The sequence below is a fragment of the Rousettus aegyptiacus genome, unplaced genomic scaffold (assembly GCF_014176215.1).
Source record: "Rousettus aegyptiacus isolate mRouAeg1 unplaced genomic scaffold, mRouAeg1.p scaffold_m13_p_6, whole genome shotgun sequence".
NCBI lineage: Eukaryota > Metazoa > Chordata > Mammalia > Chiroptera > Pteropodidae > Rousettus > Rousettus aegyptiacus.
In genome coordinates, this window is record NW_023416309.1 from 74,562,731 (window position 1) to 74,588,678 (window position 25,948).

At 32.7% G+C, this 25,948-nt stretch overlaps 1 protein-coding gene and 1 pseudogene across 5 annotated transcripts in view; one reads left to right on the forward strand and one right to left on the reverse strand.

The window, feature by feature from the left end:
• RABEP1 (rabaptin, RAB GTPase binding effector protein 1) overlaps positions 1-25,948 on the forward strand; it is a 94,991-nt gene that overhangs the window by 32,504 nt on the left and 36,539 nt on the right. For 4 of the 5 annotated variants that reach the window (XM_016141965.2, XM_016141967.2, XM_036223040.1 and 1 more), the window contains 4 exons: positions 14,713-14,916; positions 16,594-16,754; positions 19,406-19,525; positions 25,152-25,287. In XM_016141965.2, coding sequence (XP_015997451.1) covers positions 14,713-14,916; positions 16,594-16,754; positions 19,406-19,525; positions 25,152-25,287 — 621 coding nt within the window. Of the gene's footprint in view, positions 1-5,477; positions 7,677-14,712; positions 14,917-16,593; positions 16,755-19,405; positions 19,526-25,151; positions 25,288-25,948 lie in introns of those variants that run through there. The other variant, XM_036223041.1, reaches the window with a different exon arrangement.
• On the reverse strand, positions 24,417-24,535 carry LOC118604127 (annotated as a pseudogene).

Genomic DNA, 25,948 nt, shown 5'->3' on the forward strand with positions numbered 1-25,948 from the left:
ACTTAGCAGTTGCACTTCTGGATACTTATCCAAAGAAAACCAAAACAATAATTCGTAAAGATCTATGTACCCCTGTGTTTGTGGCAGCATCATTTACAATAGCCAAGATATGGAAGCAGCCTAAATGGCCCATCAACAGACGGATAAAAAAGTTATGGTTCATATGTGCAATGGAATATTACTCAGCCAGTAAAAAAAGAAGTCCTACCATTTGCAACAGTATGGATGGACCTAGAGGTTATTATGCTGAGTGAAATAAGTCAGACAGAGAAAGATAAATACCGTATGATTTCACTTATATGTAGAATCAAGGAACAAAATGGACAAACAGATCAAAAACAGACTCACATCTGTGGAGGACAATCTGATGATGGCCAGAGGGGAGGCAGGTTGGGGTGCTGGGAGAAGGTGGCAAAGGGTTAAAGAAGTATAAATTAATAGTTGATAGGTGGTCATGTGTATGGAAAGCATGGCATTGGGAATGCAGTTAGCATTAGTATATGTGCTACAGAAGTGAGCACTGCAGTTAGCATTAATGTATTGTCTAGGTGGAGAGCCAGAGGAGAGAAAAAACAATTATGGGGATTGTTTGACAAATTATATAAATATCTAACCAATGTACTGTATACTTGAAACTAATAAAAACATTAAAAAATGCATTATTCGGATTTTTTCTTTTAACCTTTCTTTTAACCTTTCTGTATCCTAGGACTATATAGCCTACTTAACACCTGAGAGATAGCCCCAGGCAAATCAGGACTCATAGTTCTAATGATAGCCTTTAGCATGTTATATTAAAACTGATAGTTCATGGAATTTATCTAACAAATATTCAGTTATTTATTAATATTTATTTAATACTTACTATGAGGCAAACTTGTGTCTAGGTGCTAGGTATACAGAAATAACAAGAGTCATGTGGTTCTTTAACTTACAGAACTTGAATTCTAATGAGGAAAACAGATAGTAAGTAATTATATGAGTTGTTTGGAAAAAAGGCAAATCACATGAGAGCATATCATAAGGAACCTAATCTCAAGGATAAGGGAAAGGGTTTACATTTTAGGTATTGACCTAGAAAAATATGGATGTGATTTTCACAGCCCTCAAGACCAGTGACTCTCAAATTTTAACATGGATTAAAGTTACATGAAGAGCTTGTTAGAACATGGGATTGTTTTCTCATGGCTTGGAGGAGGGCTGTTTCCTGCTTTATTTTATTACTTCATAGGGTGACAAGGAGATGGGAAAGCTGGTGTTCCTTTCTAGGCATAGTAGCACTCTGCAAGACACTGTGGAGGTTGGGATAAATGAAATATGGTTTTTATGTTCCAGCAAGTATAGTCTACTGGAGTAGATAATACATTTTGCACAGTGTTATTACTGTTTGAATACATGTTGTGTTGTGAGAAATCAGTTCTGTCTAATTCTTTATTGTGTTCATGTGAATTTGTTAACCTCTCCTTTTTAACATTTGTTTTAACCTTGAACTGATGAGATACCACTTTAAACTCTGTGCGATGGTATGTTCTTGTCAAGTGACCTGCTATACCTTTAATGTGTATATATAAGGTCATGGCAGTATTTCTTGATAACCAATTCAGACTCACTATGATCTTGGCTAGTGACATCTCTCTTTCCCTTCACCTCTCATGCCAGTGATTCTGTAGCTTGATTATCTTTTCTACACCTTTTTCTTTCAGTCTTCACTTACTCAATAAACTTAAGTTAATCTTGTCCAAGGTTTGTTCATTTGCTTTCTATTTTTTTCTGTCCCTAAATAAAACGGTTAGGGTTTTGTCTTCCTTGGTATCATAAAATTGACTCTTCTATAAAATTTCGAAGAAATGAAAATGACCAAGAACCTCTCATTTCTGAAATACGTAATCAGTTACAGTTACATATATATATATATATATATATAATTTCTGATCTAAACAGTTTGTAATGTGGATTCACTAAAAAAACACACTTGGTATGTTAAAATTGCTTTGAACTCATTAGACCCAAAAAATCTGTATGTGTATTATTTATCTTTACTTTTTGAAATTCTCAGTGAACTTAAAGTTGACAATAAACAGCGATCCCCAACTTTTTTGGCACTAGGGACCTGTATTCCTATGAGAATCTAATGCCTGATGATCTGAGGTGGAGCTGAGGCGATGATGCTAATGCTGGGGAGCGGCTGCAAATACAGAGGAAACTTTGCTTGCTCTCCTGCTGCTCACCTCCTGCTATGCAGCCCAGTTCCTAACAGGCCACAGACCAGTACTGGTCTGCGGCCAGGGGGTTAGGGACCCTGCCATAAAGAAAGTTGAGGTAACTTTTTACAAAATTTCAAAAGGAATAATGTGAAACTTTTTGAGAGTTTTTGGTGTCATTTCTAAAGAAAATGCATAGTGTGTAAGAGGTAGATGTTGATTTAGTTTCTGTCTTGGCTGTTTGCCTATATCATAATTAAAATCAAATTCGAAAATGTCCTTTAAAGCAGCAACTTGTATCATTACATATACAGTGAAGTATAAACCTTTTGTGATTGTCACAGGTGATAACAGTATAAACCATTGTTTTGATGTGTTCAGTAGTCTTTGTTTTATCTTTCATCAAACCCCAGGTCAAGGTAATTCTAGAAGTCCAAACATTGGTATTTTCCCCAATAGGAACAGCTTTTGCTTTGGTGCTTATTTGGAGATTAGCTGAAATATAAGTGCAAACAGTAATGAGGAATGCTAATAAAAAGATTATTTTTTGACTCCTCTTAATGTCTGTTCCTACATTATTACTCATTCTTATCCCAGCTGACTTCAACTGGAAATGTTTATAACTATTTCTGAAAGTTTTGTTGCTTTCATGTTAAACTTGAAAAAAATATTTAGCTTTCGAAAAAGTATTTGATTTAGCTTTTCCCTTTACCCAACTTCAGTGCAAAGTTTTGATATTGCAAAGTGTATTTTGGAAATCCTCAATCTTGGGCAATGAGTAAGAGCCTAGTACATGAGGCAGCCAACAAAAGGCCATAGAGTTCTCAATGTGAAGGAAAATAGTGGAAATAGAGCTCATGTTAATCACCAGAAGATAAAATTTTCTAGTGGTGTTCAGAAAGATTTTGTACATGGTCATAACATATATAAAGCTCTCATGCTAACTAACCAGAGTTTCAGTAGTTACCAGTTAGGTTTAGGTAGGTATTTGTCGTTCAGATGCCATAAGCTTGCACTTAGATGTGAAAATACAACTAGGGTATATTTAAAAAATTAAAAATCATTAGAAATGTTGGAAATACAATAAATTGAAGGTAAATAGATGGTTTAAACTGTAGACAAGGTACAGAGATTTTAATAAATTTGGAAACGGTATTGAGGAATTCTCTCTCCTAGCGAGACAGCGAAATACTAAAGAGCAGTTGACACAGAGGATGAATTGAATCTTCAACACACATCTAAAAAGAGTTCCAGTAGAAGAGAATGAAGGGAATAATGGAGAATATTTGAGGAGATAATAACTGAGGTTTTTCAAACATTAAGAAAAAAATTTGAGGTTCAACATAGGTACTTAGTACCAAGCAGGGTAAATAATACTTTGATACATATTAAACTGTAGAACATTGAGAATGAAAAGCAAATATGGAAAGCTACCAGAGAGAAGAAACAATTATGCTGACAGGAGATACCATGTAAGCAAAATAGATGCTAGGAGACAATGAAATGAGATTTTCAAAGTGCAGAAGAAAATAATTGTCAACCTAAAATTTTATACGCAGCTAAGTTGTTCAAGAGTAAGAGCAAAGTAGATATTTCAGGTGTAAAAATATTTAGAGCATTTATCACCCACATAAAAGACCAAAGAAACTAGTAAAGGTAACATTTTCACAAAGAAAAGTAAACATGGAATGTATAGGCTAAAAGGAACAGTACCAACCATAGAAACTAATAAATTTGACTATAAAAAATTTGACTATAAAAAAAATGAAAACTTCTTGGTTCAGTTAATTTTTTTAATAGAAGAAAGTAAAACAAATAAGGCAGTAATAACAAGATTGGGGCTTAAAGGCAAAAAGCATTGATGGAAAATAGAAAGCTATTATAATAAAAGCAATCATCTACCAAGAAAATGTAGTAATCATGAACTTTGTATGTATCTAACAAAATAGCATGACACATTGTGTAAACCAGAAAGTAATAGAAATATAAGGAGAAATTAATAAATACACAAATAGGAGATGTTTAACATAATATCAATTGTTAGATCAAGCAATAGGTAAAGATATAGCTTTGAGCAACAGAATTTTAAAAAGTTTGATCTCTGAGAAAATCTATATGCAAAAAACTGAAAATATGCATTTTTTGATTTTTTTTTAAATATGCATTTCTTTTACTGTAGTTCCCCCATATCCACAGTTTTGCTTTCTGTAGTTCCAGTTACCTACAGTCAGCTGAGATCTGAAAATATTTACTGATTTATTTTAGGTGAGGCAACCCTTGGTTGACCTCACAGATTGCAGGACCTTGTCGGCTTACAATCCCTTATTTTTTTAATTTTAATTTTTATTTTTTACACCTACAGCACCTGCTCTTCCTAGGTGGTTTCCCATCCAAGTACTAACCAGACCCTGCTTAGCTTCTGTGATCAGATGGGATTGGGCTTGTTCATGGTGGCATGGATCTGAAAATATTAAATGGAAAATTCTAGAAATAAAAAATTCATGTTTTAAATTGGATGCTCTTCTGTGTAAGATGATGAAATCTTGCACTGTCCTGCTCCATCTCTCCCAGGATGTGAATTGTCTCTTTGTCTAGTGTGTCTGTGCCACATCTTTTACTTGGCCATTAGTAGCCTTCTTGGATACTAGATCAGCTGTCAAAGTATCACAGTGCTTTGTGTTCATTTAACCCTTGTTTAGTACCAGCCCCAAAGCGCAAAAGTAGTGATGTCAGCAATTCAGATATGCCAAAGAGAAAGCTGTAAAGTGTACTACCTTTAGAAGGTGAAAAGGTATGTATGTATAGGATAAAACAGTATATATAAGTTTTGGTACTGTCTGTGGTTTGAGGCATTCACTGGGAGTCTTGGAATGTATTTCCTGTAGATAAGGAGTACTACCGTGTATTCATCAGAAACACTTGAAAAATTGTCTATATCGCAAAAGAAGACTGAGCATATTTTAAAATTAAGCAACTCGACATGTTTTCTTACCTAATGCAGTTAGCAAGATTTTAAACAATAATGGGAACTAAGAATGCATTCCTGTTGCTCATCAGTTAAAGAAATCACAATGGAGATTGCAGAATACTTAGAATACGATGAAGAACTTGTGGGATGCAGCTAAAATGATACTTTGAGAGTAAGTTTATAATTTTAAGTGCATTTATTAAAATAAATTTATTGACAAACATAAGAGATGGAAAATAAGTGATCCAAATGTTCAACTCCAGAAGCTAGAAAAAGAGTCAACCCAAAAAAAGAAGAAAGAAAATAATAGAAATTAATGAAGTAGAAAACAAAGTAACAGTTAAGCTCAATAAAATCAAAAACATATCTTTTGGAAAAACCTAATAATGAGGAAAAGACATAGTATTCATATAGTAGCAATATAAAAGCGCAAGAGTACTATGTATGTCTATGCCAAAAAATTTGGAAATTTAGTTTTTCTAGGAAATATGAATTGACAAAATTAGCTCAAATAGAAAACCCGAATAAACCATAACCATAAGAGAAATCGAATCAGTAAACATTACTTAAAAAGATAACACAAGCATAGAGTTTATAGGCAAATGTTAAAACTTCAAAGAACAACTGTTCTATCTTTTGTAAACAATGTCAGAAATAAAAAGAGCTAGCCAGTTCATTTTGTGGGATTAATATAACTTTGGTATCTAGACAAGAAGCACTGATATTAGCATACCAATAAATCAAACTTATTTGTGGCCATAGTTTTAAAATTCTAAATAAAATTGACTTCAGTAGATTATATAAAAGTAGTATACCATGACCATGAGTACTGAGAATGTGAAGAGTTTAACATTAGCCTATTCATTGATTATAACTCACTACATTAACAAATGAGAAAAAAACAGGACATTCAATAAAATTTAACATTCTTTAGTAATACCAGTTCATAGTAGTTCCTAGCAAACTGGGAATTGAGGGGACCTTCTTAGCCTATAAAAGTGTTTTTATTAGACACTGAAAGCATATGTCATAGTTAATATTGAAACAAGACAATTATTCGTACTGTAATTCATTTTGTGAACTAGAGGGTCTCCTAGCCAATGCAATAAAATAAAAAGAAATGAATTATAAACTTTAGAAAACGAAAGATAGTTTTGTCTCTATGTGGAGAACAAGTGATTATAAGAGGGACCAAGAGAATCCACGCTATTAGAATTAAAGAGTTATCAACACTTTTGGAATGAAGATTAATGTAGAAGAATCAGTAATGTTTCTCTGTACCAGTGACAACTAATTATTGAAACAGCAGAGGAAAAAGAAATCCTGAAGCAAATAAAACAAGATGAAAAGGGAAAAATCAGAATCTTTAGTCTAACCAAGGATGTATAAAACTTTTATCAAGAAAAATTATAAAACAGTACTGAAGGACATAAAAGAAAATCTGAATAAATGGAATGAGATATGTTCATAGGTTTCAACTCAGATGCTAACTTTTACTTCAGTTAATCTATAAATTCAGAGCAATTTCAATTAAAATCTGTTTTTTCTCTCATGGGTCTTTCAAAGTATCTTTGTACAAGGAAGAACAGGATCAAGAAGATGGTGACCCACTATATTAAACTACCAATTTATAGGAAATAAAAAGAACAAAGGAATAAGTTCAACTATATTATAAGTATGAAGTTAGCAAAATCCAGATTCTGAGAAGCTCTACAACACAACCTAGTTCCCTCAACAAATCAATTGCAAGGAAAAAAGGTGGAGAGGGGGAAACCTATAGGCTAAAAGAGACTTGAAATATATAACAACTAACTATATTGTTTGGGTCTTATTTGGATTCTGATTCAAAGAGCTGAACTATTAAAAATTTTAGACAACTGGAAATGTCAACACTGACTGGATATTTGATATTCAGGTATTGTTAATTTTTTTCTAGTGTGAAAATGTGAAACCAGTCAGAAAAAGACAAATATTGTATGATTCCACTTAATGAGTTATTTAGAGTAATTAAAGTAGAATGTGATTGCCAGGGGCTTAGAGGAGGGGGAAATAGGGAGCTATTTAATAGGTATAGTTTCAGTTTTGTAAGATGAAAAGCTCTGAAGTCACAACACCACTGAACCGTATACTTAAAAATTAAGGTGGTAGATTTAATGTTATATGTACATTTTTAAAATAGTCCTTGTTTTTTAGAGATGTGTACTGAAATATTTATGGATAAATGTAAGTTTGAGAGTTCCACTTCTAGCATGGTAATGTGAGGAGCTCCATAGACTCACTCCCCAGCAACACCAGGGAAACTTATTTTACACAACCATTTAAAGTCTCTAGAAGTGGTCCTTGGTATACAGCAAATGAAACATTTCTCAAGCAAATATACTAAATCTTGGTAAAAATGAGTCTGTGGCATTTGATTCATGAACTGCTCTTTCTCTTTCCCATGATGGAAACTGCACCCCAGGCAGATGATGCCAGGTCTTCCTCTCTCTCCAGATCACAGTTGTGGGGTAAGCATCATCCTCTCCCCCAGCTCCCACATGTTATAGAGGCAAAGTTTCTCTTGATTGTGGCCAAGAGGTCTAGAGGTCCTTTTTTCATCTAGCCCCCACTCTTAGGGTGGAGGTTTCTACCTTAGTTGTGGCATACTCAAAATTCTGGTGGAGCTAACCCTTACCCTAGCTTGTCCACAGGGTGAAGGTTCCATGCTTGGAGAAACAGGTCAAGAAGACCAGAGGCTACCTTTCTATCTCCCCCACTCAGGGCCCTGTTCCTAAAGCAGATATATCCCTCAGAGAGAAGAATATCAACAAGAGGGGTTTGATGGATGATGTGGTCAGGTAAAGAGACACTCAAAAGGGATTTCTACAAAAGCTGTCTTCCCAAAGTGACTCTGTGCATGCCCAAGGAGCAACGTCAGAGGCTACACACTGTGGGAGGTAGGGAAAAGTGGGGCAGAAATAGATTTACTAAAATAATCTAGCCACCCACTAAACAGCAAAACAAGCCAAGAAGGGGGTGGTGGTGAACCAATACTAGAGTTGCTGCAATGTATTATCAGAAATCTCATTTTCAACAAAAAATATTTAGGAGAGATGAAATAAACAGGAAACTGACCCATACAGAGGGGGAAAAGCATGCAGTGCCTGTGAAAGTGACAAGATGTCAAATTTAACAAAGTAGTCATAAGTATGATCAAAGAACTAAAGAAAACCATCCTTAAAGTGTGACAGTGTTTCATGAAATAAGGACTAAAGAGAAATTGTAACAACCAAATGGAAATTCAGGAGTTGAAAAGTACAGTAATTAAAATGAAAAATTCACTATAGGGCTTCAACAGTAGATTTGAACTGACCAAAGAATTTGTTAACTTGAAGATAGGTCATTTAAGATTATCCAGTCTGAGGAACAGAAAGAAAATAGAAAAACAACTTCATAGAAATGTGAGATATCATTAGGTGTGCCAAAATGTGTGTAATGGGAGTGCCAGAGGAGAGGTGAGAGACAGAAGAAAATATTTGAAGAGATAATGGCAGAAAATTTCCCAAATTTGATGAAAAGCAGTAATCTATACATTTAAGAATCTCATTGATTTCCCACTGGGATAGAGATGTGCAAAAAGATCCAAACACAAAAACAGCGTAAGTAAAAATGTTGAAACTCAAAAGACAAGAAAAAAGTTCTAAAAGGAGCCAGGAAAAAATAAGCTGACTTCTTATTAGAAATAATAAAGGCCAGAAGACAGCGGGATGACATTTAAAATGCTCAAAGGAAAAAAACCCATGTTAATCAAGAATCCTGTATCCAGCAAAAGCATCTTTCTAAGAAGGTGAAATAAAGATATTCTCAGATAAAAACTAAGAATTTTTCCTGGCATACTGCCTTATAAGAAATTTCAAAGAAATTCTTCAGCTGAAAGCAAGTGATTCCAGACAGTAATCTGAATTCAAATGAAAAAACAAAAGTCTCCAGTAAAGTTAATTGTGTAATTATAACAGTGTAAATAAATATTTTTTAATGGATTTAAAAAGCATTTTATAAACCAATACGTATATTATGGTCTTCTTGGGCCATAACATATGGGAATATATATTTGCCAATATCAGAATAAAGGAGTTGGGGATGGGGAGGAAAGCTGTATTGGAGTAAGAAAATGATGCCAGATGTAATTCCAAACCAAAGGATCAAGTAAAAAGCCAGAAATGGTAAATAAGATGGTTAATTTAACACATGCTATAAATATATACTTAGTTTTCTTTCTCCTCTTAGGTTCTTTAAAAGGCAATTATATGAAGCAATAATTATAGCAATGTATTGTTGGTTTTGTAACAGATGACAATGTATATAACAGTGATAGCATAAATGGGGGGAAAGAGAATAAAGTTGTAGAGGAGTAACATTTCTATACAGACATACTTCAGAGATATTGTGTGTTTTGTTTCAGACCATTGTGATAAATCGAGTATCAAAATAAAGTACATCATCATCTTTTTCCTGGTGGAGGGTCTTGCTTTTAGTTTTGTAAAAAATGCAATGCCTATGAAATACAGTAAAGTTAGGTATGCCTGTGTTTCATTGGAATTGAAGTAGATTCTGTTAAGATGTATATGGTAAACCCCAGAGCAACCACTAAGGAAATGACACAAGAAAATATAGTAACACATTATGAAAGGAATTAATATGTTACATTAGAAATTCTTCATTTAATGCATAGAGCAATAAAAGAGTAGAGGAGCAAAAAGACATAAGATGTAGTAAAGAAAAGTTGCAGAGTTAAATCCAATATATTACTGTGATGTCAGCGATATTAATGTGAGTGGGTTAAACAATTCAAAAGGCAGAGAGTTTCAGACTGGTTAATAAAACAAGATCCAATTATATGCTGTCTATAGTTGATACATTTTAGATTCAAAGGTACAAATAGAACAAAAGTAAAAAGCTGAAAAAAAGATAAATCTTGCATATAGCAACTGTAAGAAATCTAGAGTGGCCATACTAACATCAGGCAAAATAAGTTTTAAACCAAAAAATATTAACTAGAGAGAACATTTTCTAGTGACAGAACGGCCAATCCATGAGGAAGACAAAATAGTTACGTATGTATCTGCATATAGAGTCTCAAAATACAGGAAGCAAACTGACAAATGAAGGGAGAAACATAGTTTGACAATAATATTGTATACTTCAATACTGCACTTTCAGTAATGAGTAGAACAAAGAGAGCAATAAGAAAATAGAAGACTTGACTATAAAAGGATTGAAATAATAATACAAACTGTGTCTTTGGGCTACAATGGAAACTCACAAATATGGGGAGATTATGTAACACCTAAGTAAGCAATGGGTGAAAGAAGACATCACAAAATTAGAAAATACTTTGAGGTAAATGGAATTGCAAACAATATACCAACTCTTATAGGATGCAGTTACGTCAATGCTTAGAGGGACATATATAGCTGTAAATGCCTAAATTAAAAAAAAAAATAAGCCAATAAACTTATCTTCCACTTTAAGACACTAGAAAAAAGGAGAGTCAATGAAACCTAAAGCAAGTAGAAGGAAGGAAATAATAAAGATTAAAGTCAAAATAAAGTACAGAATTGAAAAGCAATAAAAAGTAGTAACAAAAATCAGTGAAGCTAATTCTTTGCATTCTTTGGAAAGACCAACAAAATGGACATATCTTTAAATCGACCAAGAAATGAATTCAGGGACCATTACTATTGTCCTTACAGAAATTAAAAGAGATTAGAAAGGAATACTATAAATGTATGCAAATAAATTAGATAACTTAGATGAAGTGGACAAATTCTATTTTGATGTTTGTACTTTTCACTTAGATGAAGTGAAAAGTACAAACATCAAAACTGGCTGTAGAGGAAATAGAAAGTGTGAGTAAACCCGTAGCAAATTAAAAGATTGGATTTGTAATTAAAATACCCACAAAAAAAAAGGGAAAGAAAAGCCTAGACTCTGGTTAGGTACTGGATTTTACCAAGTGTTGAAAAAATTAACATTCTTCTCAAAATTCTAAAAAGTAGACAAATGTAGATTATTTCATACTCATTTTGTGAGCTAATATTACCCTTATGCCAAAACCAACACAGACATCACAAGCAAAAGAAACTACAGACCAATCAGTATTCCTTATGAATATAGATGCAAAAGTCCAAGAAAATGCTAGCGATCCAAATTCAGCAACACAGAAATAATTATACACCATGAGCAAGTAGGATTTATTCTGAGATTGCAAGGGGGGGTTCAACCCCTGAAAATCAGTATGATAGATACACCACATTGACCAAAAACATTTCTGTAGACACAGATAAAGCATTTGACAAAATCCAACACCCTTTCATAATAAAAACACTGAGAATAGAAGGAAACTTCAACAACCCAATAAAGATCATCTACAAAAAACCCGTTGCAAAAATTATCATACCTAATAGTTAAAGACTAAGAATGCTTTCTCCCTAAGATGGGAAATAAGACATTGATGTCCACTTTCATCACTTCTATTCATCATTGGATGGGAGATTCTATCCAGGGCAATTGGCACCTCCCCACTTGCCAAAAATAAAGAGGTGGGGGAAATTAAAGGAATCCAGATTAGAGAGGAAGAAATAAAGCTATTTCTATTCTCAGATGACCTTTGTTATGTGAAAAATTGTGTGGAATCCACTAAACTATGCGAACTAATGTGTGAGTTCAGCAAGGTTGCAGGACACAAGATCAATATACAAAAACCAGTTGTATTTCTATATGCTTGCAATGAATAATTTGAAAATGAAATTTAGGAAATAATTTCATTTCTAATAACACCAAAATGAATAATATAATTAGGAATAAATTTAACAAAATAAGTGCAAAACTTGTACTCTCAAAATGTTAAAAACACTTGAAAAAAATGTAAAAAAGATCTAAATACATCACAAGACTTAATATTGGCAATACTCCCCTTATTGATCTGCAAATTTAATGCAGTATCTTTTATTTTTATTTTTTATTTTTTCTCTTCCTTCAGGGACTTCATTTTAGTAGGTCTGGGGGAGGCATAGGTATTTATACCTTTCTTTTATCCTTTTTTAAAAAAATATTTTTAAAAAATTATTTTTTATTCACTTGATGTAATTTCTGTAACTTCCTGTTTTACATATTTGACTCCTTTTCCCCCATCTACCTCTCCCCTCCCCCCCTACCCTTTGGGAACCACTAGTCTATTGTCTATGTCTATGGGTCTCTGCTTGTTTGTTGCTTTTAGGTTATAGCCAACAAATAAGTGATATAATGTGTTTTTCAACTTTTTTCTGTCTGGTTTATTTCACTTAGCATGATTATTTCAAGGTCCATCCACATCCCAAATGGCAGTATTTCATCTCTTCTTATGGCTGAGTGATATTCTATTATATGTATGTACCACAGCTGCTTTTTTCAACCATCTATCGTAGGACAGACACTTCAGTTGCTTCCATGTCTTGGCTACCGTGAATAATGCTGCTGTGAACATTAGTGTGCAAATACCTTTTTGGATATGGGTTTTCAAGTTTTTGGGGTAAATACCTAGTAGAGGGATTGCTGGATCACATGATAGATCAATTCTTTGTTTTTTGAGGAACCTTCATACTATTTTCCATAGTGGCTGCACCAATTTGCAGTCCCACCAGCAGTTATGAGAGTTCCTTTTTCTCTGCATCCTCTCCAACACTTGTTATGACTTGTCCTGTTGATAACAGCTATTCTAACGCGTAAGACGGTATCTCATTGTGGTTTTGATTTGCATTTCTCTAAAAGATGTTGAGCATCTTTTCATATGTTTGTGGGCCTTTTGTATGTCTGTTTAGGTCCTCTGCCCATTTTTTAAGTTGGATAGTTTGTTTTTTTTTTGTTGTTATTATTCAGCTAATACAGTATTTTTTAGTATCTCAGTTGTCTTTGTAGAAATTGACTAGCAGATCCTAAAATTTATATGAAAATGCTAGGGAGCCAGAATTACTAAAACATTCTTGGAAAAAAAGACCCATTCTTCCCCTAGCCTCAATATACTGCTTTTAACTGTGGAGAAACATGCCAAAAGTTAGCATTTAGGTTTGGTATTTGCAGTTTTTCTGTTCATAGAGACAAGGTCATGAATAGCTTTGGGTAATTTCCAATAAATTAAAGGTCACAGGCATAATTAGCACGAGGAGGTTTTAAGTATATCAGTTTGAGCTTTGATGAAATTGTAGTTCTCAGAAATAAAGTATTTCAGAAATAATGCTTTTTATTTCACATTTTCTGAAACAAAGTAGTAGAATATAGAGTTGATACACTTCTTTTGTGATTTCACCTTCGACTACCAAATTGTTAATTCCTGTGATTATTTGATAATGGATGTCTTCACAACTTATAGAAGTTCTTTAATTGATATTATCTATTTGACTTTTTCAAGTACTTAGACATTTATACAGAAAAGTCTTGTCACTATCTTTGCTTGAGGACTTATGATCTCTTAAAGTCATGCAGCTGGTTAGCAGTAGAGTTAGATCTTAAGTCAAATTGTTTTTATGGCCCTTTGGCTTAGTTATTGTGTTCTGTAAAGAAAATTGATAACTTTGAAAAGATAAACAGTTCTGTATAAATGTCTCATAACTTTTAGATAGCAATAGATAGAAAAGAAATTGAGAAATAGCAGACTGGGAAAAGTTTTGTAAGAGAAAATAGGGTTAATATCCAGTACATATAAAATACTCTTCCAAAGCAGAAGAAAAACAATTCATTAGAAACACAAGTAAAAGATATCACCAAAAAGGAAATATAGTCACTAATAAATGTGTGAAAAGGTAGTCAGCCTCTTTATTAATAGGGAAATATAGATTAAAACTTCACCATTTTCTACATGTGATATTGGCAAGAATTTAAAAAAATGGAGAATGACTTGATAAGGATATAGGAAGACAACACACCCCTATATACTGTTGGTAAGGTCATCTTTTTTGGAAGACAGTTTAGACAAATATATCTCCAGCCAAATCATGTAGTAGGCACATCAGATCAAGCAAGTATTTAAGAGGTGATAAAGGGGTATTGAGAAATTAATCCTAACTTTTAAAAAACCTGGATCTGTAACTGTCATGTACTCTGGCTTCCTTTTATTAACCATTTCTTAAATGGTTACTTTGTGCAAGGTACTATACTAATAAGCATTTTCAATAAATTGTTTTATGATTAAAACACCCTTCTGAGGATATTTTTATACTCTGTTTTATAGATAAGGAATTGAGGCCAGAGAGGTTAAGTCAACTCATATGAAGCCATTAGATCTTAAATTTAGCTCTAAAACTATGGCCTTAATCCTTAAAATTAATTGATTTGTGATACGTGGCATACTTTAAATCTTACATTTATTAAAATAATTTTATTTTTAAATTAACATTTTAAAATTTAATGCTAAACTTCTTTATAACAATGTTAACATAAACTTAAAGTTTTGTTTCTTCATTGAATGGAATGTCACCCTGATAAAAGTCAATGCCTCATTAATAGAAAAGTCTTTTACATTTTTCCCAGAGGATCTGAAGAGGCAAAATGCCGTGTTACAAGCTGCACAAGATGATTTGGGACACCTTCGAACACAGCTGTGGGAAGCCCAGGCAGAGATGGAGAATATTAAGGCCATTGCCACAGTCTCTGAGAATACCAAGCAAGAAGCTATAGATGAAGTGAAAAGACAGTGGAGAGAAGAAGTTGCTTCACTTCAGGCTGTTATGAAAGGTAAAGACAAAGTTAGATCTGTTTTATTATTTTCTAAGGTAACTGATTCTGATGATTGAGAACACTTTCAGAGAGACTTAAAATATATCCTGAGTTTCATTTGCCACTTTGTGCATTACCATCTTCACAGTGTACTTACTGTCACTTTCTAAATAAAAGGGAAGCCAATCATGTGTATGTGGGTATATCATCTGTATCTTCAACAAATTTAATAATGGAGAATTATGAGAGTGTTACAGAGATATTGCACTAAATGAGAACTGTAGTTCATTGTAAGATTTAAAGCAGGGCTTCTAAATGGATTTTCTTATAGGAGTCAGTTAAGTAATATCAATGAATAAAGCCACATGGGCACAAGGAGTATGTAAAACTGGAGAAACCTCAAATGGAGAGAGTCAAGTTTCCGTTTACACTTAACTAATTCCAGCGAATTATTGCCCATCCAGTCCAGTGTTGCCATATCTTTTACATTTTTAAGAAAAATTTGGATTTGTATGTGAAATCTTCACTGCAATCTATGAGGCAGAATGGCCTTTGGGTTTGAATAGGCTTTATGAGCTGCCAACTTTTGACCCTTGGTCTAAAGAATAGTAGTTTAGTCTCTGTCTGCTGTTGGCACTAGTCCTGCATTTCTGAGAAGATAATAATGAAATGAAGTTGCCCTCTGAATCTTTGGGTTCCTGGAATTAGTTTAGTTACTATTATAAATATGAAATAGTGATGATTTTTTCCTTTCTTAGCATTCGTGTGCCATTTTTGCCTTAAGTGCTCTTTGTAAGAAGATAGGTAAGACTAGCCATATTTCTGAGTTTGTGGCTATTGCCTAGGGATTACTGTGAGCCTCTAACAATGCTGACTATAGTGGCTTACACAAATAGAAGTTCATTTTACTCACAGAAGAAGAAATCCAGAGGTGGTTAGTTAATCTAGAGCTGGTTACAGTGGTTCTGCAATGTCCCCAGTGTTCTAGGCTCCTCAGTCCTTCTGTTCCTTCATCTTCAGCATGTGGTTTTCAGGTTCATTTTGCCTCATGGATGAAGAATGGCTGCTCCTCCTACAGCCTCCCTCAGAAAAGCAAAAATTTGCTAGAAATACTCAGTGTATACTCCCCTCCCCCCACCACATTATTGAAGTGTGTGGTTACTCATAACTGGAAAATCTAGTTTTTAAGTTGGGCCATTGACAACCTAAACAGAATTGGGTTTTGTTAGGAAGCAGCAGCAGTGGAAATTAATGGGCAATCATCACTGTTTATCACATAATGTTTTCAGATTTTATTAAATTTAAAGCCATTTTATAAAGATGACATTTTTCTTAGGAGCCATAGCATAGTACCTGAGAATAGAGATATTTGAGTTGACCTTAGGTTTGAATCGAGCTCTGCTTACTGGTTGTGAAACATTGAACAGAGTATTTAACTTCCTAAGCTTTCCGGATCTGTAAAATAATATACGACACAGGTTTATTTGAAAGATTAGAGATGATGACTTAAAGCCTTTAGCAAAATTTCTACATATAATAAGAACTAGAAATGTTAGTTTAGTTTTTTTAGTGAATTAAAAGATTTCCAGAAATTAGGCAAAAAGCTCTTTATAAAACTCCATTTTAAATTTTAGTGTGCCAAACATTTTTTTTTCAGAATGCTTTAGACATGAAATATTTGGTGATGTTTTGTAGAAACAGTTCGTGACTATGAGCACCAGTTCCACCTTAGGCTGGAACAGGAACGAACACAGTGGGCACAGTATCGAGAATCTGCAGAGAGGGAAATAGCTGATTTAAGGAGAAGGCTGTCTGAAGGTCAAGAGGAGGAAAATTTAGAAAATGAAATGAAAAAGGTATGAAGGAATGTATTCATCTGTAGAAATATATGAATCCAAATGCAAGATGCTTTAAATATTATTGTGGTAATAGAAGTCGCACTTCTGTGTTTTCTGTTAGAGGAATTATTTGGATGCAAATGTAAATATAGTACTAGATAATTTAATGCCATTCCCCCCATGTATTTGTATGGGAAACTCCCTCACCTTCTTCAATCTTTAAACAAATGTCTCCTCCTCATCAGCCTATCCTGACCATGTCATTAACATTGCAACCTGCCCACCTCTGTCACCCACCTACCACAACTTTGCTGATCACCTGTATCCTTTTCTAGTTTTTCCTTTTCCATAGCACATATTTCCTTATAATATGTACTATGTTTATTGTTTGCTAGAATATAAGCTCCATGAGGGCAGGAGTCTTGTTTTTTTGTGTGTATCCTGAATGCCTCGAGTAGTGTCTAGTACATAGGTGCTTAATAAATATTTGTTGCATGAGTGTTTGTTGCTTGGTGCTTTAGTTTTTGGTTTTTAAGTTTTTGCTTTTCCTTCTTAATATACTTGGCTCCTGTGTGATGAATGTACTGTGTATTATGCTTGAACACGTTACCGTAAGATACCTGAACATAGACCAGTTAAATATAAAGTGAAACATTTTATCATTGAGATGACTTATTAAGCTTTATAGCTAGTTAGATGATATAAACTTTCACATTACTGATTTATATGCATATATATTAAGAATTACATATTATATAAAATAATAATTAGAATTTGATGTTTCTTTTCAGTTGGATTAATCATCGTCTTTGGTTCCTAATTCTTGGTCCATACAAGGACTATGGTTATTTAATTCGTTTTTTTAATAATGTAAAAATCACCTGAGAACCCGACACCCAAAATAAAAGCTTGAACCTTGAGGAATAGTTTTTCCATGCTCTCATTTCAGGAAAAGATTTTAATTCAGCATCTTCATGAAGATCTGACAATGTTATCATCACTAGAGTCACTTAGTCATCTTCTGTAATTGAAGTAGACAGGTTGAGATGAATTTAAATTTTATGCTGTCATTGAAAATTTTATTCCTAGCCGCAACTACCCATTCATGTGAGAATAGTTGTTTTTTTCATTTTCATATATACATATTCATATTCATGATTTCACAATCTGCCACTTTTTGTCATTTTTTAAATTTATTTTTTAAAATGAATTTACTTTTTAAAATAGTTTTTGATCTAGGAAAAAAATGTGAAGATGGTAGAGTTCCCTTATACTCCACACCCAGTTTCTCCTGTTATTAACGTCATATGTTAATATGGTATATTTGTCACAATTAATAAACCAATATAGACTTATTATTAATTAAAATCCATATTTCATACTCAGATTTCACTAGTTTTTACCTAATGTTCATTTTTTTTCCATTTCAGGATCCTATACCAGGATACCATATTACATTTAGTAATGTTTCTTTAGGCTCCTCTTGGCTGTGACAGTTTCTCTGATTTTTAATTTTAATGACCCTTTTATCATTCAAAAAATCATCTTTTAAAATATTATTTATAGTTATATGCAACACTCAGAATTGTGAGGTCATCTTTACATTAATAGATAACTCCATCTGTGTTACATTCTTTGCTTTTTTTCCCTCTTTTTCCTTTCTTGCTGATTTTTATCAGCAGACCTCTGTAAGCATCCCAGATTAGTTTTGACTGAAGATATTTTAAATTCACATGTCTATTCCAAACAGGAATAGTACAGAATAAAATAAATTATGAAATGACTTTGTAAGGACTGGAAAACAAAGTGAATCCCTCTTTTCTGAGAGATTTGTTTTTAAGGAAAAATGCCCACTCACATTTGGGTGTATATGATATTTTCCCTATCATGAAAAATTTAGGATAAGCTTGAGCTCATTTAAATTTAGCAGTTAAGGTGAATTTTCATTTTTACTATAAGGAATAATGCTAACTTTGAGTCTGCTTTTGTTTCAGTTCATATATATGTATATAGATAATATATAGAAATATATATATAATAAAAATTAAGTGTCTCACCAGTTTAATAGTATATGGATATTGTTTCTTTTTAATCTATGTTTTTGAGAATGAAGGATGGAAAATTATATTTTAAAGGACCATTCTTTGGGTTTGTTTCATTTAAATATCGAAAGTCGAATGATATTTAAGTACTCCATTTAAATAACTAGATGGAAGCCTTTTTATATCAACATAGTTTTCCAATATTTTAGAAAATATGTCGTTCTGATTTTGAATATTAAAAAATAGTCTTTTCAGTAGTCATAAGAAATGGTTTTTATTAATTCAGTAACCAGAATTATTAAAAAGTGCTTATTATGTATATTTCCTTTTATATGTAGGATATTTTCCAATTTAATTACTCGATTAATTAAAAAGTCAAATTTGTCAAAGTGAATCCATTTACCTACTTAATCCTAAATTCTAAATGGAATATTTGGGAAAACTGTGATTATAACATTCAAAGTAATACAACAATTAAATTTAGATGTGGTTCAATTTTGTGAGTGCTAATACAATGCCTGGTAGACTTATATGTTGTTATATTAATTTTAACAAGTGGATAGGTCAGAGTTTCTTAGGAAAGCAATACATCAGTAAGTTGTAGTATTTAATTCTTTTTAACCATAGGCTCAAGAGGATGCTGAAAAACTACGATCTGTTGTGATGCCCATGGAGAAGGAAATTGCAGCGTTGAAAGATAAACTGACAGAGGCTGAAGACAAGATTAAAGAGCTGGAGGCCTCAAAGGTTGTGAAATGTTGAAATCCATTTGCTTGAAACCCAAGATTCTACCCTAATACAATGAACAAAATTAGAATCACTAAATGGGGATAAAAACTATTTTAAACTATGCATCTTAAGGATCTTGCTTTCTTTAAAATGCAGAAAAATGCTTAGAGGTGATTTTGTCCTTGTGGTATTATAAATAATATTAATAGTAATGCTCGTGTTGCTTTGTTACAAAATTAGTGTTTATTTTCTTACCAGAATGAGCCCTGATTTCATCCATTTTCTTATCAAGAAAAAAAACTCTTCAAAATTGACTTTGTTTTGTGAAGCCAGCCCCAGAATCTGTCTTTTAGAAATGATGTAGTTACGGTATGACTGGATTTGATAGCCATAAAGACACAACAAAAGAAGTACAAAAGAGGTGTTGTAAATTTTACTAACTAATTAAAAGAAGGAAACAGAACATAAAGATAGTAAACAGAAACACAACATAGGAATGTAGGAATGTAGAAAAGGGAATGTATCAGTAATCTAGTAAATGTAAACTGATCAGTCATCTACTAGAAGAGATTGGGTTTAAAAAAATCTAACTTGATATTGCTTATAAGAAGTATACCTAAAATAAAATCGCAAGGCGAGATTGAAAATAAAGAGATATTTAAAGATATGCCATGTAAGTTTTAACCAAAAGAAAGTTAATTATGAAACAGCATGTAAGGGGAAAAAAATTAATAGAGAAAAAGGGGACTCCATCTAATAAATAATTTATCAATGAGATATTATAATCTTGAACTCGAATGTACCTTGCACAGCTTTGAAATACGTATACTAAAAAATGACAAGAGGAAGTTGACATTTGCAATTATAATTGATTTCAACCTTTAGCAAGTGATAGTGCAAGCAACAAAATATATATTAGGGACATAGGAGTTTTGAGCAGCCTGATTAATAATTTAGATGTAATAGACATATAGAACCCTGTACCCAAAAAAGAGAGACTATATTTAATATTGTAGTATAGCATAGTAGTTGAGAGCTTAGAATTTATTAGCTGGGTGGTCTTGGGCAAATCACTTAATCTTATAGTACTTTAGTTTTCTCTATTGTAAAATGGGGATAATAATATTACCCGTCTCATGAGGCTGTTATGAGGACTATATAAGTTAACAAATTTTAAGGACTTGGATAGTGCATGGAATAAAGTTTTATTAATTTTAGGTACATGATAACTTTTTATAAGGTCACAAAGGGGGTATCAACAAATTTTGAAGAACTAATGTTATTCGGACCAGAATCTCTGACGATGTTTTTAAATTATTTATAATAAAATGATAGTAAAATAAAATGTTTGGAAATGATAAAAATTAACATATGTGGAAAAAGGAATTACAAACTATTTTGAGTGATTTGAATATGTTACTCAAGATCTAAAAAAAATATATAGTACAAATGATAGGAATGGAAGGAAATAATACAGTTAAGAGCAGAAACTAGTGAAATAGGAAAACAAAAGAAAAATTGAGAATGTCAATTTAATGAAAAAAAGGAAAAACTAATAAGGTGGACAAACCTCTAGTAAGATTAATCTGGAAAAAGGAAAAAAGACACAAACTATTAGAAATTAAAGAGGGGACAAAACTACAAATCAGAGATTTAAAATCAATAAATACTGTGTACAAGATCACACCAATAAATCTGAAATGAAATAAATTTAATGAAATGAAAAATTTTCTAATAAAATAATTTGTCTAAGTTGTCTCAAGATAAAGTAGGAAAGTTAAGTAGTCAGTAACTGTTAAAGAATGTGAATTTGTAGACAAAAATTTACTTTATCCTGTTTCTTCTTTAAAAGACATTAGATTCATTTGGTTTTTCAGGCAAGTTTTTTAAGTCCTCCTGGAAAGAGATAATCCTTATATTTTATAAGCTGTGTTAGACAATAGAAAAAGAGGGAAAACTCTTCAGGTCATTTTATAAGACTTGTATTACAAACAAAGACACACAAAAAGATAGTATAAGAAAAGAAAATTATAGAAATAATACAGGAAACAAAAATTTTCAACAGTGTCATTTAAGATGAAAAAGAAAAAGAAAAAAAAAAGAAAAGACATCAAGATCAAATAAGGTGTATTCCCAGGAATTTAAAGACGGTATCACCAGAAAAACTATTATTATTATGCATCATATTAAAAGATTCTAGGAGAATAGCAATATATTTATTTTAGATTCAAAAAGTCATTTGATAAATTTAAACACCCAATAATTTAATAAGGGACTATTTATCAAACCTTGAGCAAACATCATAATTAATGATGAATGTTTAGCAGCCTTACCATTAAGAACAGGAACAATATGAGAAGATCCATGCTCCGTGATTTTGTTCAGATTGTTTTTGTGGTCCTAGATGATGCAGCAAGACATGATAAAGAAATGAGTCATAAGAACTGGAAAGAAAATGATGAAACTGATTTGTCTATATAGAAAAGCAAGAGAATGTACAAACGGGTTATTAGACCTAATAAGAGTCCAGAAAAGTACCAACAAGATCAACATGCAAAAATAATAATAATGTTTCTATACCCTAGTAGTAGCAAGTTAAATAATGTAATGGGGAAAAAAGGTCTCATTCACAATAGCAAGAAAAACCTACAGCAGTCCCCTCCTTGTTCCCAGTTTCACTTTCTGAGATTTCAGTTACCCAAGGTCAACTGCGATCTGGAAATATTAAGTGGAAAATTTCAGAAATAAACAATTGATAGCTTTCAAATTGTGTACTGTTCTGAGGTGATGAAATCTCGTGCCATTCCACTTTTTTCCACCCGGGACATGTTATCACCCCTTTGTCCGGCGTATATACATATTGTTTCTGCAACCTGCACATTAGTCACTTTGTAGCCTTCTTGGTTATCATATCAACTGTTGTGATATCACAGTGTTTGTGTTCAGATAACCTTTATTTTACTTAATAATGGCCCCAAAGCACAAGAGTAGTGATGCTGGCAAGTCACAGAGAAACTGTAAAGTATATGTATGTATAAGAAAAAAACATAGTTTGTATAGAGTTTGATACTCTCCTTAGTTTCAGGCATCCACTGGGAGTCTTGGAATGTATCTCCTGTGGATAAGGGAGTACTGCTTTATATAATTTACTGGAATATATCTAAACAAAAATAGACAAGCATTAATGGATTACATTAAAAATGAAGATCTGAGTACATGTGTTTTTCTTAATGAAAGGATAATGTCTTATAAAGAAAGCGTCAGTATATTCCCAAATTAATCCATAAATTCAAAATTCTAGTCAAAATCCAACAGCGTTTAATAAGGAACTTGATAACTAGATTTTAGAATTAACACAGACAAGTAAAGGATCAGAAATATGCCCTGCAAAGATTTTAAGAAGGCAAGGTTCGAAGACTTGCCCTACCTACCAGATATTAAGACTTACAGTAAAGCTACTGTAATTAAGATAGTTTGTTATTGGTTTAAGGTTAAACAAACGGACCAATGAAACAGACTAGAGAGCACAGAAATAGCCCCATATATATGAAAATTTGACACATGACAGGTAACATTATAAATAAGTGGAAAAAGAATGGATTGTTAAAAAATAAGCTTTTAGAATAGTTAGTTGTAAATATGGGATAAAGTGAAATTAGCCTCATACTTTACAAATATTAATTTCAGTGAATTAAAAACCATAAGTGAAAAGTAAATCTTTAAAACTTTTAGATGTTAAGAATATATTATTTGGGGTACAAAAATATTTCTTAAATAGGACAAACAAATTGTGAAAGAAAAGACTGACAAATTTTTCTGCATTAGAATATAAAACTTATTAAAAGATATCGCATAAAGTTGAAGAGCTATAGACTGTTAGACGATATCTATACCTCATATACCTGACAAAAAATTAGTATCCAAAATTGATAAAAATTGCCAAGTCTGTAAGTGGCAAATGGCCTAGTAGAGAAACAAGTAAAGAATATGAATAAGCAATTTACAAAGGAAGAACTCACAATAGTCAAAGAATATGAGAAGATACTGAACCTCACTAGAAATCAAGGAAATGTAAGTGAAAATGGGACACAATTTTACCCTAACCAGATTGTAAGTCTTACAGTACAAATTTGTTGCATTCACCCATTATTGGAGTGTGTGAAACTCTTCCCAGCTTCAGCTGTAGTTGTCAAGTGGAGCCCCAGTTGACTTTTTGGGTTCTTGGGGCCCTTGTTCTTCCCTTTACTTTCTTCTGCATAGACACTGATACCATATAAGTCCAGAGTGTCATCTTTAAATGGTGTGTCCCCACCCTCTAGCACTTGTTTTTTTTGCAGATGTTCATGTGTTTTTGGTTTTGTTATTTTAGTAGCTCTGTTAAGGTGTGTAGAATTCAAGGAAATTCACATACCATGCCATCACTGCCACCATCTTCCTAGAGTTCGGTGTTAATGTTAGAAATTCATTAATTATTAATTGAGTAAAATATTTGTTAGAAGTAATAACTAATAGAATTAGTGGTTATATACCACCATTCTATATCTGCCATGTTGATTCTCTTTTACATCAACTGAGTTTATCACCCTCTCCAGCACTATGTCATGCTTGGTTAGTATCTTTTTGATAGGCTGATAACCTCCAGTGAAGCATCAAATGGGAGCTTTAAATAATCATTTTAGTCGTTAACCAGTACCATTGTATTAGTGGTCTAAGAGTAGAGATAACTGAAAACAGATAAGACAGCTATTTCATGTTTAAAGAAATGGGAAGATAAAAAGCCTGCGAAGACTTTGAAAATGAAATTACACATAACCATTTTTTTTTTTTTTTTTTTTTTTTAGGTGAGGCAACCCTTGGTTGGCCTCACAGATTACAAGGACCTTGTCAGCTTACAATACCTTACTTTTTACACTTACAGGACCTGGTCTTCCTAGGTGGTCTCCTATCTAAGTACTGACCAGGCCTGACCCTGCTCAACTTCCGAGATCAGATGGGATCAGGCTTGTTCAGGGTGGCATGGCCGTAGTACCATTTTGTAAGACAAGCTGAAATAGATTCTATACATTCTGGGGCAAGATTGCGTTTTATTTTGGTTATAATTATTTCAGATATTTTTGACTAAATTGTTAATACTTGAATATTATAGTTAATCAACAGATACAATTTTTTTAAAGTGCGATTTTAAAAAGTATTCTGCACTTGCCTTTAAGTTTGTGTTTGTTACAGCATGAGACCAGTTATTTTTTCTATCTTGACTTCTTCTGTTTTCTTTTTGTGAATATGTATGTCTGTGAAAATGTCTCCTTTTTATAAATTTAAGGAATTACCTCATTGGAAATCAAACTTAAAAGGGTATGGTACTATTTTTATCTTTAGAAAATAACCACTGTTTAAAATAAAAACAACCTGGTGTTACTGAGTATGTGATAAAATGAGCACACGTATGTGTTGTTCACATGTATGTATTGCTCAAAATACAAATTAGAACTACCTTTTTGAAAAGCAAGGTACAAAACTATTATGTGTAATCTCAATTGTATGTTTACTCTCATAGTTATAGATAACGCCTACTATTGCGTTATTTTCCCAGTTTTCTACAGTAAGTGTATAAATTTTAGTTTAATGGAATTGCATCTTATTTCAGGTTAAAGAACTGAATCATTATCTGGAAGCTGAGAAATCTTGTAGGACTGACCTAGAGATGTATGTAGCTGTTTTGAATACTCAGAAATCTGTTCTACAGGAAGATGCTGAGAAACTGAGGAAAGAACTGCATGAAGGTGAATATATATTCTGTATATATTATCTCATTCTCCTAGAGAACTATGTAAGTAAAGTCGATGTCGATTAATAGAAATTTTAAAATAAATACTAATCCATTATGTTAGTGATTTAATTTAAGTTTTGTTATTGGTTTAAATGTTCCCATGGAAATCTGGAGATGTGAGGTCTCCAAAAAATATTTTACTGTTTTTGGATTCTCTTTCCTCCAGGACCACAGTAGTAACTTCATAGCTGTGGGCCAAAAGGTAATAGGCTGAGAACTTCTGCTTAAACTGTTTTCCCTAGATCCATTTTGATGGAGGTGAATTAACGAAAGTGAACATGGGACAGAGAAGGTAGATAGTGTATTCTGGTGCCCTAAAGTAACATCTCTGTTTATAAGGGACAGTTTTGATTTCACTAGTCTGGTAGCAGAGTGATGTAGAAATTGACTCTGTTTTCCCAGGATGGGAGAAGAAGACTCATCCTTGTCCCCATTAAAATAAAAATAAGCTATTGTCTTTAATTCTTCTAGTGATGCCTATACACTTGGGGTTCTTGAGCTTTTTGTGTCATGGACTCCTTTAGCAATCTTGGGAAGCCCTCTTAGATTCGTGTTTTTAATCCATAAAATACATAGGATTATAAAAGAAACCAGTGATATAAAACAGTTATCAA